Below are 14,695 nucleotides of genomic sequence, written 5' to 3'. Positions count from 1 at the left end.
AAAAGCCAGGTGATGGGGGTTTCAGGTTGATTGATGGCTGCAGTGGTTTAAATCCAAGGAGCATAAAACCCAGACTTGAAGACTGCAGGATTTGATTTCCTCCTATATTCCAGTCTCTTTCATTTTGAACAATCTGACTTCAATTAAGTCTGTTCTTTAGAGATCTCAAAGTTTTCGGAAATGCTTATTACAGCTGTACATAATTAAAAACACTTTAAAGTAAATTCATGTAAACAACAGCCCAGGAAACCTACACTGCTGCTATGAAGTAATGCTTAGTGCATGTGTACATTACAAAAGATGTTTTAAACTTCATGTGCTTCTAGCGCCAGTAAAAAAGGACATGCAGAGATGAAGTAACGTAGTAAGTCCTTTGACAGATATAAAAGATTCTTAATACAAACAAAATTAACACAGCCTTTTTTTTGTCTCAGAATAGGTATTTCACATTTCCACCCTCTAATCTGATTGTAAAAGAGCTGTTCATTAGCATGTTTAATGACCATCACACACTTCCAATGTACATGTCCATGCAGCACAAGCACAGGCTGTTTCCACTACTATCTTGGTAGAAAAACAAGTCTGTGATTAAAAAAAAGACGTAAACTAACGTATTAGGACTTGTAATATTTAGAGAATGTGGAAGACAGAGGCTGGATTAGAGCTGAGAGAAGACATCATACATCATTTAACAGCATAAGCCAATTCAGTGAAAACAGTAAACAAAGAAGAAATGCAGACTTTTCAGAAAGCAACATGAGTAACTTCTCCACTTCATTAGCTAGCAGTTCGAGTATTACTTATCCATGTAGCAACCTTTTCTTTTTCGTCTACCAGATGATGCTAGAAGATGAAACTTAAAAGGCAGGAGGAACATACAGATCAGTAATCACACTTATCTAATGTATTGGATTTGGAAGCAGGACCTTTCAGTAGAGAATCATCTCTGCTAAAATACATCACCCACAAGAACCTGAATCATAGAATCCACAGCACACGTTGGCTTCCTACTTCAGGAAATGAAGACAGGAGGGCTGAAATTACTAATGTGCAAAAGTTTTCTGTATTGAGACCACATTTCTTTCTCAAGCCAATGGAAAACTACAGCTCTGATCTTCAGAATGCAAAGCATATACATCTGTCATGTAATTGGAGGGTGGAGGAAACAATTAGATTATTGTCCATGCTACATGTCTGTAATTTCTCATGAGTATTCTACATTGATCATCAGGAAAATGCAGTGTTGAAAGAGAGACAAGGCAGGTCAGATGATTTTACCAACATAAGTGGTCCAAGTTAGTACTGAATACCATGACAGCAAAAAATTCCAGAGCCCATCTGAACTTCATATGTGTAACAGCTTCCAATAACAGAGATGTAGCCAGAAAGAAATACAGATATGAAAAGCCCTAGACTAATACCAGCCAAACTCATTTCATGTTACTTAGGCAACACTGATCTCACTGATTTCAGCTGAGTTTCTCCAGATTCGTAACAGCATGAAACTAAACTAAAGCACTCAAGATCTAGAAAAACACGTCAGATACATAGAAGGCATATTCTTTCTAATTGGAATTTCTATCAAGCAAGCCTCCACATTGATGCCAAAATCCAAGAATCTGATTCCCACAGCGAATCTTCCCATCACCATTCTCATGCTTTCTCTGGTGAGAGCTCCTGTCTCTGAGGTACTGTATGGTAACTGCACACCTCCTGCTCCTTGTCCTCTAGCAGATATGTTAGTGAGATACTGCCAAAAGCTATTCCATTTTCAATGGAAGGAAGTCTGTGTCCTTCAGTATAAAATAATGAATGATATACTACTTTATGTTCTGTACAGATACCAATGTATTACAAGACAGTGTACATGAAGAACGAAAATCTGAAGAAATAATTCCCAATGTAAGAGGAGTGTGTGGATGCATAAGTCTAGCAGATGTAAATTTCAAGGCTGAAAGTAGAATTGTTATTAAAATTTTTTTTTTTCATATTATGTTATCATGTGACCCATTACATCACTTTATACTTCTGTTTCTTTAAATGAATACATTACTGCCTACTTTTAGATTGTGAAAATGTTTCAGACTTTTATTATCTACTAGTTAAAAGGCTGTTCAGCACGGATGTCCAAAATAACTTCTTGTTTATCATACTGCTAACACTTACAGTTCATCACTGTCCATCTGCGAAAAATAATACAAACTGTCACTACTGAGCCAAAAACTGTAATGTATTTTTACTACCCAGCTTTTGTCCAAGAACAATAACTGTAATCTTGTAAAACAAAATTCTACCACTTTATTTGTATTAAGCCATTGGAAAAACATGGCCAAAATACTTAAGAATGGGAAGCAAATCAAGAACGCTTGTGTAATGAGGAAGAGGATGGAAAAAACTAGGGGTTTTGTCTGTTCAAAAAATTATGTTGCATTGTAAAAATTTTGTGCATCTAGCTGAAGTCTACTGAAACTTTATTTTAATTAAATTTAATTATACAAACATACCAGTAAGTAGCTACTAAGAAATTAACAAAAGTAATCAAATTAGACCACTTTTGAATGAAAATTTCAGCCTAAACTGTATTTTCTTCATAATGTTTTATGCCACTTATCAGTGACAACTCTTAAATCCTCAAAATTCTTCTAGAGCTATTTATAATAGAATTTAAAAGTCTGACATGAATCATACTCTGTAGCAACATGTAAAGGAAAAAAGGAATACAATTTTAAAAACCAACAATTTAATGAATTCATACTCACCTGATTTCCATTTTGTATTCAGATATGCTTTGCTGAGTGACAGGAACACCATCACCACCACCTTCTATACTGTATTGCACAGCACTCCTCAAAGCATGCAGCTTGAACAAACAAACAAAAAAGTAATTAACAGATGGCTTAACAAGTCATCCAGTGTAATGCACCTTGACAGGAAAGAGCTAGTTACTAATGACAGAAAACCCTGAACTGTCCTGATTCTGTGTTTACAGGGTTTTGCCATGTCTGTGAGGTGATTCTTCAGCATGACATTTTAATTAGGATCCCTGGATATATGAGGGAGATTTACTAACTTTGATCACTGTAACAGATCTCATCAAGGGGAAAGACTGATCTAGGGAGTATTCTGAAAGCCAGGAATCAAAGGTGCAGGTGAAAAAAGACCTCAAGTCAGCAGAAACCCCCACCTTTCACAAAAGCCTTTTTTGGGACTAGGAAGGGCCACTAAAGGTAATTCTAGAAAATCCCAGAATCATAGAATCATTAAGGCTGAAAAAGACCTCCCAGATTGTCAAGTGAATTTGACAGAACGCCACCATGTCAACTAAACCACAGCACTAAGTCCAGTCATTTCTTGACCTTCCTGGGATGGTGACTTCACTGCTTCCCTGGGCAGCCCATTCCAATATCTAATCCTCATTTCAGTGAAGAAATTCTTCCTGATGCACAGTTTAACCTTCCCTGGCACAGTTTCTTGCTATGTCCTCTTGACTTGTCTCTGGTTGCCTGGGAGAAGAGACTGACCCCCACCTGGCTACAGCCTCCTTTCAGGCAGCTGTAGAGAGCAATAATTATGGACCATCATGAGCATCCTTTTCTCCAGGTTAAACCACCCCTGAAAGGAGGCTGCAGACAGATGTTGGTCTCTCCTGTCAATAACAAGTGATACAACAAGAGGAAATGGCTTCAAGTTCCAGGGAGGCTAGACGGGATCTTGGGAAAAAATTTCTTCACTGAAAGGTTTGTCAAGCACTGGAACAGACTGCGCAGGGACATCCACCATCCCTGGAGGTATTAAAAAGATGTGCAGATTGGCACATGGGGACATGGGTTAGTGACAGACTTGGCAGTGCTGGGTTAATGGTTAAACTTGATGAGCTTAGAGGTCTTTTGCAACCTTAATGATTCTGTGGTTTTATAGGTTCCTCTAATGAGGACATGGATAGCCCTAATGTCCTATTTCACAGAGCACTAAGACAAATCCTTCAAAAGTATGAACAGAACAAAGTATACCAAGGAATTATTTTGAGACACAGTATGAAATACCTGTCCATCATTAGAACTACAGCCTAATGCTTTATTTAAAAATTCAGAAGTATCTGTACACCACCTACTGATCCTCATTACACTAATATAAAAATGAGCTTGTATACAATGATTATTTTTCCCTTATAATAGTTCTTTAATGTAGAAAATCATCACCTTTAATTTATGGAAATCTGAATGTATATGTACTTATAATCCAACTAATTTTTAACAGACAAGTATTCTTGTGTGGCCTGATGACATCAGAATTGTACTGACAATGCCTAATGTTCATGTACACATTTACACCAGAGAAGACCACTACCATTACTTCCAATGTACAGAGGGAGGAAGACTGGTGGTACACAGAGCATGAGCAGCCCAGTCAAGCTCACCCAGCAATAGAGCCAAAAACAGAAGAGTCCACAAGAGTGGTACAGGAAATGTGACAGCAGTAGGCATTTAAAACACAGCATCTGTCACAGATACATGCCTGGAAATGGGTTCTACTTTTGTAAAACTTGGTGAAATTAAACTGACTCCTTTCACTTTGATTTGATAACTGAAACTAAACTTCACTAACTTCCCTCCATCACTGAATAATGTCTTTTGCTGTCTCCCTATCAGAGCTGCTGTATACAATCCTGTAATGTCTGACCTGTCACTCACTGGAAAACATTTTAGATACTCTAAGGAATACTATGCAAATGTTACTGTATTCCTTTTACTTCAGAGTTAATTCAAAACCAAAGCTCAAAGAAATTCTTAATCTTAAAAATGCAGTTCTGCACTGAACACACAGCAACCTCATTTAGGTTTTTAACTTCTGACAAATTCCACTTTTACCTAAAACTGTCACATCATTGTCTTAATAAGATACAAAGAACAGAAATACCTTGTCTGTGAGAAGTTTGGTAAGATTCTTCTGTTTTCTTACTAAATACTGATCATATAACTGAGCCAGTTTAGCTGCTAACACATGCTCACGGCTAAAACAGGGATGATGGGTGAATATCAGTCCAGAAATATCAATATCCAATTGAAACAGCCCCTGAAAATCTCCAGGTCCAACAAAATACTGATTAGAAGATGTCATTTTTATTGCCTGAAAGAAAAAAAGAATAAACTGGATTTACAGACGCTGACAACAGTATCTTTCAAAGATTTTCTTTGTCAGAAAATGACCCATTTAGCACTACCTACATTTAAATGCTGAGCCTTAAACTGTGTTAACCTTTTGCTTTATTGATGAGTGGGTGGCACAAAACTACCATGGATATTCTACACAACAGAATTTTTATAGCCTACATGAGGCTGAAGTCATCTTCCTGTACTGAAGGTTTTGCTGAGCAATGAAGGCAATGACACTGGATTAGAAAAATCACAGCCTGCTAGTTCTCTTTTGACACATTTGTTTAGTATTGCTTTATCTCCTCCTAGAATTGAGCTCTGGGATAAACAGTGCAGCTCTCACAGAACAGCTCTCCTTGTAGACCATACAGATTGTGTACATTAGGAAATACATTACTTGCTTCCCCATTCTAATGCCAGGGAAATTCAGACCAATGAAGGCCAACAGAAGCTTTCAGCAACAAAGCTTAAAAAGTCTGCTTCAACCCTCTGCAACCAAAAGACATCCATGGCTTATATCCTCAAGTTACTGAAATCAGAAGAGAATTAGCACTGCTTCCAGCCTGACTACTCCTGCTCCCTTATTAGGATCCTTCACAAGAGATTCATCAGAGATATTCTGGTACCATAGAAGATGAAGCTGTTACTTACATAGTGTTTGTTGCAGTCTCTTCCCGAGAAAAGGAAAAAGAGGGATTTGGAGGGAAATTTAACTGTTGCACAGCTCTTTTATAGGACTGATATAATGGGCCAAGAAACACACTTGAGTCCACCTGATCCTTCCACATTCTGTTTCTCATCAAAATGTTTAATAAGATACAATCTGTCATAAAAATGACAACTTTGAATTCCTTATGCTTTATTCTTCTGCCTATAAAGGACCCTTTAAGCTCAGTACTTTACCACAGTGATTTAGATATTTCTATGTCACTGTCCATGTAAACATGGTGTTCTTGAAACATAAGCGCTCTTGGCCTATCTTTACAGGATCAAAACAGTAAATTTCTCCTGCCTGCAAAAGCTCCGTGCATAGATAGATCTGTGGTACTGGATGCAGCTTGTGGATTTCATATTTATCACCATCATCAAGTAAAGGGCCACATTTAAATCTGTATCAACAGCAACAGCCAGAAACATTTCCATGTCCCAAAAGAACACTCTATTAAAAGTCTTAAAAGTCAGATTTTCCAAGAGGGTAATAGAGTTCTAACAAGCAGAACAATTAAAGCTTGCTTCAAGCTTGCTGAATGGTTTTAATTGAAACTTATTTTGATTTGTACTGATTGTACATTGAAACTGCTGTTCGCCAGGGTAGGTATGCTGTGACTAAGGAAAAAACAACCACAAAAAACCCTGCAAACAAAACAAAACAAACAAGAAAAACAACAACAACCAAAAAAATCTCACAGCCTCCCAAAAATATCTGAATTGATGCTACATAACTCCAAATTAGTTGCTGTCTACATGAGTAAACTTTATATATACACTAATATAGGAACTACCCTACTTTGGCATGAGAATATCCAAGGGTGCCTCACAAGGATCCTAGTGACAGACTTAAAGGTGTTTGTCATGGACTGATACTTTACTATTTCAACCAGCACCATCAGCTAAACTCTTCATCCTTTTGTATGCATTTTTACAGGAAAAAACAAATGTATTCTTAAAAAAGTAGAGCTCATTTAAAGAACAGATATGGAATCACAAAAAGTAGACAACAGTCATGGTTCTTAGCACAAAACCCTTCAGGTTACTGGAGTTTCTGGTGCAGAAGAACTGGGATACTGGGTCTCAGTAATCACATATATGAAATATGCCTACCTTTCTATACACTGTTTCAAGTTCTGGTGCAATGCCTTCTTCAAGTGAGAATATTGGAGGCCTAGTAGAAGACTGTTTAATTGGATTAGGCAATGCTAAGATTTTGCCATCATCACCAAACCACTCTCTCCCCTACAAAGGAAAACAAAATTATATATTGCTTCTTACTTTATAAAGAATTTACTTGCAAAATTATAATTCTTTCAAAAAATACAGAACAAAAGGGGACTATGAATTTTTTGTGACTGAAATAAGCAAAACTTTCCTAATACAACAAAATGAAATCCTCAAATATACCAGAAGTAAGTTTTGAAATTAAAAAAACCAAGATGCTGCTCACATTTTGATTATACTGGTTTTTCTTTCCACGTGCAGTGTTACACATTTAAAAGAAAAAAAAAAATCAACACATCACTTATTTAAATGTTATTTTCTTAAATCACTGAAATTGAAAGAATTATAAGACTTGATTTACACAAGAGCTAAATGGCAGGTCAGATAATTTAATAAAGCATCTCTCAAATCTTCTATTCCACAACCTGAACTACTTAAACAACATCTATGAAAGCAGATTAGGTAAGTATTTTACACACCAATTGCTATCCATGGCTTCACATGTTTGATATTGTCCTAATTCCTCCCTTTGTTCTCATTACCTGGATTCATATATAGCTTAAACCAGTGCAGCTGTCCAAGGATGCTGCCCTACCCGGTTAATTCCATACCTGTTTTAATCTGACCTGAGAGCCATATGTCGATGTGGTAACACCATGAAGTCAACCAGAAAACTAACGGGGTTGAAACTGGCCATTCAAAAATTTTAGATCCAAATGTTCCCAATCTGATTCACAAAAGCACATGAAGAATCATAAAAAAATATAATATAAAGGGCAGCTGCTGCTCAGGAGTTTAAGTCTATACTGAACAATACACACCTTACTGTGTATAGGAAGATAATACAGTAGGACAAAATATATCCAAGCCACTTTCCCATGTCTTTCCATAAGACATTCTTAAAAATCTGAAAGGATTCTAAAATCTCTGTGATAATCTATACCAATATTTAATTAGCCTTACAGACTGATCAGTGATCTGTCCTCCAGCAGGCTACAAGCAGAGCCAGGAAAGGAAACCAGTTTTTTAAGACCCAGTCTCGTGTTCTGACAATGGGGTTACACTAAAAAAGCACTCCTATAATAATCTGTATTTCTCAACATCTGATGCTGCCAAACATTTTGAAGATGAAAGCCCCATATCAGAATGACCATCCACTTGCTTAACTATAACAAAAATAAGATACTTATAAAGATAAATAAAATACTGATAAAAGTTACAACTAAAACGGTAGCAGTGACTTACTTGGTCCTGTCTGAGTATTCTGTTTTCTAAAATATTTTGATTAGACTGTGATACAAAGGGCCTTTCTCCTATGTAAAGACCTTCATCCTCAAGGTACCTGGGCTGCATATTTCCAGGTATCTTCTCAGAAGTAGGCACTAATGAGAAATTAAAGAGAAAACCATGTAAAATATCTTGTAACTGTAGTTTTAGTTTGTTAACTCTTAAAACGAATAGCACTGCATATTAAGTATGCTGTCAGCAGTATTTTTCTGCATAGGAAAAAAAGAAATAAATACAGAATCAAAACAGGTCCTTTTCTTAATCAAGACAGATCTCTCATAAAAGTGTCACGAAGTGTCACAATTCTAATAAACCGATAATTAAAAAATTTCCTCATCAAAAAATACTTCAAGTAACTTAGTGGAGTTTAGTATTAATGGTTGCTTGCACAACAGTGTAAAAAACCTTGAGTAGCAACTGAGCATTTCGAAGCCTTTCCAAAGGAAAGTGAAAATTTCAGATTAATCAGACCTCCTGTTAATAAACAGTTTCCTTAAGCTAGTCTCATACAAAATACAGAACATGCATAAAGAGTTATGTTAGCCAAATAACAGCAGGTGGAATTCTTTTTAAAGGCCTGCCTGCAAGGCTGTTTCACGGTGTGTATGGACTCAGTATTTTTCAAGAAGCAATCTCAAAACATGGAGGGATTATACTGAGGGTTACAATAAAAGTTATCTCCTAAATCAGAACACAGTGGATCACACAGGAAGTAGTCAAAACTAAATTACAAGACATGAAAAAACAGAGGCACACAATGTCAAATATTTTGACATTGCACTGCAAGCTGTACTGGTACCATTCTGGTATATGCCACTGGGAGACTTGTTTCTGTTTCTTCCAGTTCAAATATTAAATATCAAGTGATATTATAAAGCAATTTTTTAGGACTTTGTAGTTCTGTGGGAATAAGGAAAAAAGGTCAGAGACATGATCAATATTGACTAATTCACCAACTCAGATTTTGCAAAAATGGCTCCTTGAATCCCAAAAATCCTTACGTTAGTTGCATGACTCATGACAAACTCGCCACAAGGAATAAGCTGCAGATGTAGCCAAGTGAATAAATAGTCTAAGTTACAATGTACAGTGCATGAGCCATCCTTAGTAGGTAGATGTGTGTACCTGTAACCTGCTGCATACACTAAATAGCAGCAGAAGAGAGGCCAGCACCTTGCACTTTCTACAGCCAGCAGTGAGGAAGTTACCCCTGAGCAACTGAGGTGCCCTGAGTATGCTTGCCAGTGTAGCAGGTGATGACTTGCTGAGGTGTGCATGTTCCCAGCTAATCCATGCTGTCAGACCTTTTCGCACTTGACTGGATGATTAGTGTCAGCTGCAATTAAACATCTCTCTGCTGCCAGAGACAGTTGATGCAAGATTTATTCAGCAGATCAAAGGGTGCCATGCTATACAAAAATCCAGGAACTAATGGATAAGCACAGTCTTCATACCTGCTAACATGCTGGGAATGAAGAGAAATTCTTTTTCCCTTTTCAGTTGCTCAGAGTAGCTTTCACAATCAACAGGTTTCATTACCAGAAGATCTTCATCTGTCTGCCCTATGAATAAATCATCATCTTTAACTAGGCACACGTCTTCATCCTGTAGGTTAAGTGCAAACATCTCTTTAGTTAGTTCATCTGTTTCTTAAGAAAGTCTCTTGAGAAAGTACACTTTGAGAATTTTTTAGGAAACTCAAGATGCCATTATGTATAGACTAATAAAATTAACAGAACTCTGAAAAAATATATGAACATTTATCCTATAGTTCTCACCATTTCATCCTCCTCTTGTTCATCTTCACAAGTTTCAACACATTCCTCTTCTACCTCCTCTTCTTCATTTAATCCGTTCCTTTTCCTGGCTCCAACTTTGATTTTCTCTGGTACGGCATCAAAATTGAATGTAAAGAAATTATATGCTTCTTCCTCAGAAGGAAAATCATTCTGGAACTAAAAAAAGAAGACAAAGATACTTTATTATGGCAGTTATAAGAAAACTAGGGCAAGTGAATAAATATTCCCATTAATAATATGAACCAGCAGCATGTATAAACATTCGTTACAAGATAATAATTATCTCAAACAGAACTCACTCAAATGCTGAAGCTAACTGAAATTTGTCAATGATACACGGAACTTTCTCTATTGCTATATACTTCATTGAATATTTCTTGCAAAATGTTATTTAAAAGGTTACCGGTCTAATTTTAACATGCTTATTGTTTTAAATATAAACCAGAATCAGAAACACCAAAGTTTAAATTCTGACCATACAGCAGATACCCAGGTAAATGATATGAAGAGAAATTTCTAATGGCCTTTTGTCTCTGAAGGACCCAGGACCCTTTAGCTTTAGGATGAATCCCTAAGAAAAGAATTAACAGTAGTACTTTGTGGCTAATATCAATATACTAGTCTGTAAAATGCTTTAACTGCCAACTGGTGGCATTCTATAAAAAGGATTTAAACAGAAGACATATTTTTCCTGCAAACTCCAGTAATTGTGTCCAGATGGATAGTTTACTAGTTTTTTTGGTTTTTTAATCAAATGATCCAAAGCCATTCTTATATTTGATGAAGGTTCCTTTTATATACTTCAATTATTGGCATATACTGCTTGTGAATTTGTAAATTAAATAAAACCTCCGCTGCTTAAGAATGAATTCTGTCTGCTTCTTCAAACAGAATCATGAAACCACATAAAGGTTAAATTAAATTAATAATCGTTATTGAAATGGAGGAATTGGTACTTACTGTTGACTTTTGCTTAAGCTTTTTTACAGTATCACCAAACTTTACTTTTGATGGTAAGTGTGACTCATCCTCTTGCATCTCCCTGAATTTATCATTATCAGACTGCATAAAAACATATACATACGTTTAGTGAATTATAAAAAAATACAGTTGACTACAGTTATAAGATATTGCATTTTTACAGAAAAAAAATAACAAAAGAGAAACATTGCCACTGTGGTAACAAACTAATTACATATTTATTTTAAAAGATACATCTGACTACTATTTAATTCCTTTGGGTCAAGAAATAGCCTGTAGAGTATGAAGAGATGGTTCATTGCCTAAATGACAGTAGCTGTCTTCACTGCTGATTGGATCACTGCTTCTGCACTCCTGAACAAAAGCAATCAATCACATGCTAATGTCCAAAGGGAGAGAAAGGAGGCAGCAACGCAAACCCTTCCCTCGGGCAGACAGCCCCAGCTGGGCAGCAGTGTCAGGGGTGCTGCTGGCAGGGGCTGCAGCCCAGGTAAGGGAATCAGGGAGCTTCTCAGACAACCCCTGCTGCCATCAGGAAAACTCTCTTCGGTATTGTTTAAGAAACGTGGTGTTCATTGCTTGGGTGCTGAAATACACACTTGATAATTTATTTTATTCTCTCAAACATTTATTGCTAGGCTACCCTCTAACTCCATGGGTGACACTCCCCTGCCTTTTCAAGCAAGGAGGTATCATGTTTATCCATTCCCAGTTCTCTGAAGCCTTATCTGTCCCTACACACAGGCCACTGTAAAGGTCACTGGCTCTGAAGCTGCTTCAGCAAGTTCATTTAAGTGCTTCAAAGAGATTTTCATCAGGCTCAACCAACCTAAACACATCTACCATTCTATCTGTTCTTCCTCTTGTGGCCTGAATTGTTAGATTGACGGAAGACACTGCTCAAATTTACCTCTATTACACCTATACTTCAAAATAATAATATCAGAAAGAAAATCTCAAACTCTGTCAATCTGATGGCCACTTGTTTAACAACAAAACACCTCCCGTGTGTGTAAGTACAAGAAACAAAACCAACATGTGGAAGGTTTCACATATACTTTATATGAAATTAATAAACAACTCTAATAAGGGTATCACTTCTGCATTTTCCTACTACGAATACATTAAACCAGTATTACTTTAACTGAAAGCTGTAATAATTACTTATTATAAGATAACATTGCCAAAAATCTTCCCACAATGTACATGAAATGGCAATTCTCCCCTAGACAAGCAATTTAGCCAGGCTAAACCATATTGTTTGGAATTCCATATAAAGGCATTACTGGTATATGCTGTTATTTCCTGGGAATAACAAATTCTTTGGAACGTATTTTCTACAGGCAAGCAGTCTCTTTGTGAATTCTGAAGAATATGAGCGCCAGTTCTGCACAGGCAGAGCCTCTGTTGTTTTTTTAAAACAAAATTCATTTTCTAACAAAGAACACGCTTATACAAAAAAACCTCAATACAAAATAGTAACAAGGAAATACAACAAAATGACATAAAGTTAATAGCCAGCATTTAGCAATTGCACTGTGCACATTTATATAAAGCTGTACTACAGTGGTCCTTTCTGTTACTGTAAATTTTAAATACTTCAAGGCATCTTAAGCAACAGAAGTGATGAACCTCTAAATGACAGGTTTCACATGATGTCTATACTACAATGTAAGCAAATTATTACTGTTAAATATATACAATAAAAACAATAATCAGAACAGTTCCTTCCCAAACAGTAGTATAATTCTGATAAAAGAAATTCATCTTCAAGAGTGCGCAGTCTTTGATTTTCTTCATGTTTCACATTCACTTTCTTATTATAAGAACAGCAAGACACAATGCACTTTTTTACCGTTTTATCCAGTCTGACTTCTGGTTTTCTTTCTCTGATGCCTTTTAAACGCCTTGGCTGTGGACTGGGGTCTTCTCGCGATAAAGTAATTTCAGCTTTTGTCTAAGCAAACAAATGGAAAAAATGTTTAGCTGCAACAGAAATAGAAATAGATCAAAGCTATAGTAATTCCCAGGAACTCAACACTTACTTATGTTTGTGTAAGGGACAGAATCTTTTAATTATAAAATCAGCTTAAGTGATTTTCCAGATCCATATATTAATAGGCCTTATTAAATTGTACAGTAAACATACAAAGAAACCATTGCTTTCAAACTAGTGTAAGAAATTTTTTGACAAACAGCACAGAAGGAACTTGTACTGATTGTACAACAATACCTTTTATGTTATTACAAACAAATTAAATATAAAGTTTAGAAAAAAATATAGCAATACAGAACATAACTGTACTGATGAACTGAGTACACTTTCGGCTTCAGAAATAAAAAAGCAGATATCCCAACTCGAATTCACATAGCACAGAGCAAGTAAAATGAAGTGGGTGTTACTTGTAAGACTGAGGTCAATCAAACAGGACTTCTGAAGGATTCCCACCTTTGCTGCTTTTAGTTTCTCTCTCATTCGCTGCCTAACAGAAAGCTCTGCAAAGCTTGTCCTTGATGTAGAAGGAACAGGTGGCAACCCTGAAACAGAGAAAAAATGGTAACATGTTTAAAATTAAGTATTTTCTGAAAGAAATTTATGGAAAATGAAACCATTTATACCACAGTCCCATGTTCCAACAGAAAGAACTTGCATGAGAAAATTTGAGTGAATGAAACATTTCTCAGAATCCAGTCCTTACAAAGTATCACTTAAAGGCCTTTAAACTGCAACAGATCTACCTTTCATTATATACTATGAACAACTGTAAGAAATGCTTAAGGACACTTTTAGTCCACCATCATTTAGAAAAGAAAAACACATTAAGATAAACCTCACTACTACTGATTCTACTCAGAATCATCAAGAGATTTGGGAGAATTCTAATACTTCCAAACTATACAATTTAGTACCTGTATTTGTAGAGAAGAAACATTCATTGCATTTGGAAACTTACAAAAGAATGAAGAAGGTGCAAAGTGCAAACCCCTATTTTGCAGGAATTTTTAGGGTCTGCCTCAATCTAACAGCTCTAAAACATTTCTTAATGATTTGAATGGTGCAATAGTGTTTATATGTGTACAGATCATACAGACAAGAATTCTTGGAAAGTCACATTTGCTCAAATATGGCCTTTGAAAAGTTTTTGGAATCAAGAAAAAACTTCAACTTTTAAAACTTCAGGCTCATGAAAGACTGTGGCACACAGAAGAAAGGCTCTGTCTGCAGGAGATGGAAATGATGAACTTTAATTGCAATATGAAAGGTGGGTACACACTGGAAAAAAAATTTAACTTTTGGGGTATTCTAGCACTGGAACTGAGTCCCTTAAACAGTTATGGAACCTTCACTAGTGCAAGCTTTTAAGTTAAAAAACAAAAACAAACGAACCAACAACCCCCAATCCTCAAAGAAACTCGATCAACCAAAAAAAAAACCCACCAAACCCAAGTATCAAGACTTACAAAAGATCTTTCAACAGAGAAGCTGGTCTAGAGTTACCTTTTGATTTTCCTCTTGTGAATTTTTTCTACCATTTTATC

The 14,695-nt window shown here is 36.2% G+C and overlaps 1 protein-coding gene across 8 annotated transcripts in view; it reads right to left on the bottom strand.

The window, feature by feature from the left end:
• Positions 1–14,695, bottom strand: part of LOC116444168 (complement C1q tumor necrosis factor-related protein 7) — a 100,748-nt gene that overhangs the window by 35,525 nt on the left and 50,528 nt on the right. For 6 of the 8 annotated variants that reach the window (XM_032109312.1, XM_032109313.1, XM_032109315.1 and 3 more), the window contains 9 exons: positions 13,605–13,693; positions 13,011–13,112; positions 11,135–11,236; positions 10,154–10,330; positions 9,830–9,980; positions 8,334–8,470; positions 6,975–7,106; positions 4,918–5,127; positions 2,760–2,860 (listed from right to left, as the gene is read on the bottom strand). In XM_032109312.1, coding sequence (XP_031965203.1) covers positions 2,760–2,860; positions 4,918–5,127; positions 6,975–7,106; positions 8,334–8,470; positions 9,830–9,980; positions 10,154–10,330; positions 11,135–11,236; positions 13,011–13,112; positions 13,605–13,693 — 1,201 coding nt within the window. Of the gene's footprint in view, positions 1–2,759; positions 2,861–4,917; positions 5,128–6,974; positions 7,107–8,333; positions 8,471–9,829; positions 9,981–10,153; positions 10,331–11,134; positions 11,237–13,010; positions 13,113–13,604; positions 13,694–14,695 lie in introns of those variants that run through there. The other 2 variants (XM_032109319.1, XM_032109318.1) reach the window with 2 other exon arrangements.

This window comes from Corvus moneduloides, chromosome 5 (assembly GCF_009650955.1).
Source record: "Corvus moneduloides isolate bCorMon1 chromosome 5, bCorMon1.pri, whole genome shotgun sequence".
NCBI classification, from domain to species: domain Eukaryota; kingdom Metazoa; phylum Chordata; class Aves; order Passeriformes; family Corvidae; genus Corvus; species Corvus moneduloides.
This window is presented reverse-complemented; position numbering and strand designations above follow the sequence as displayed.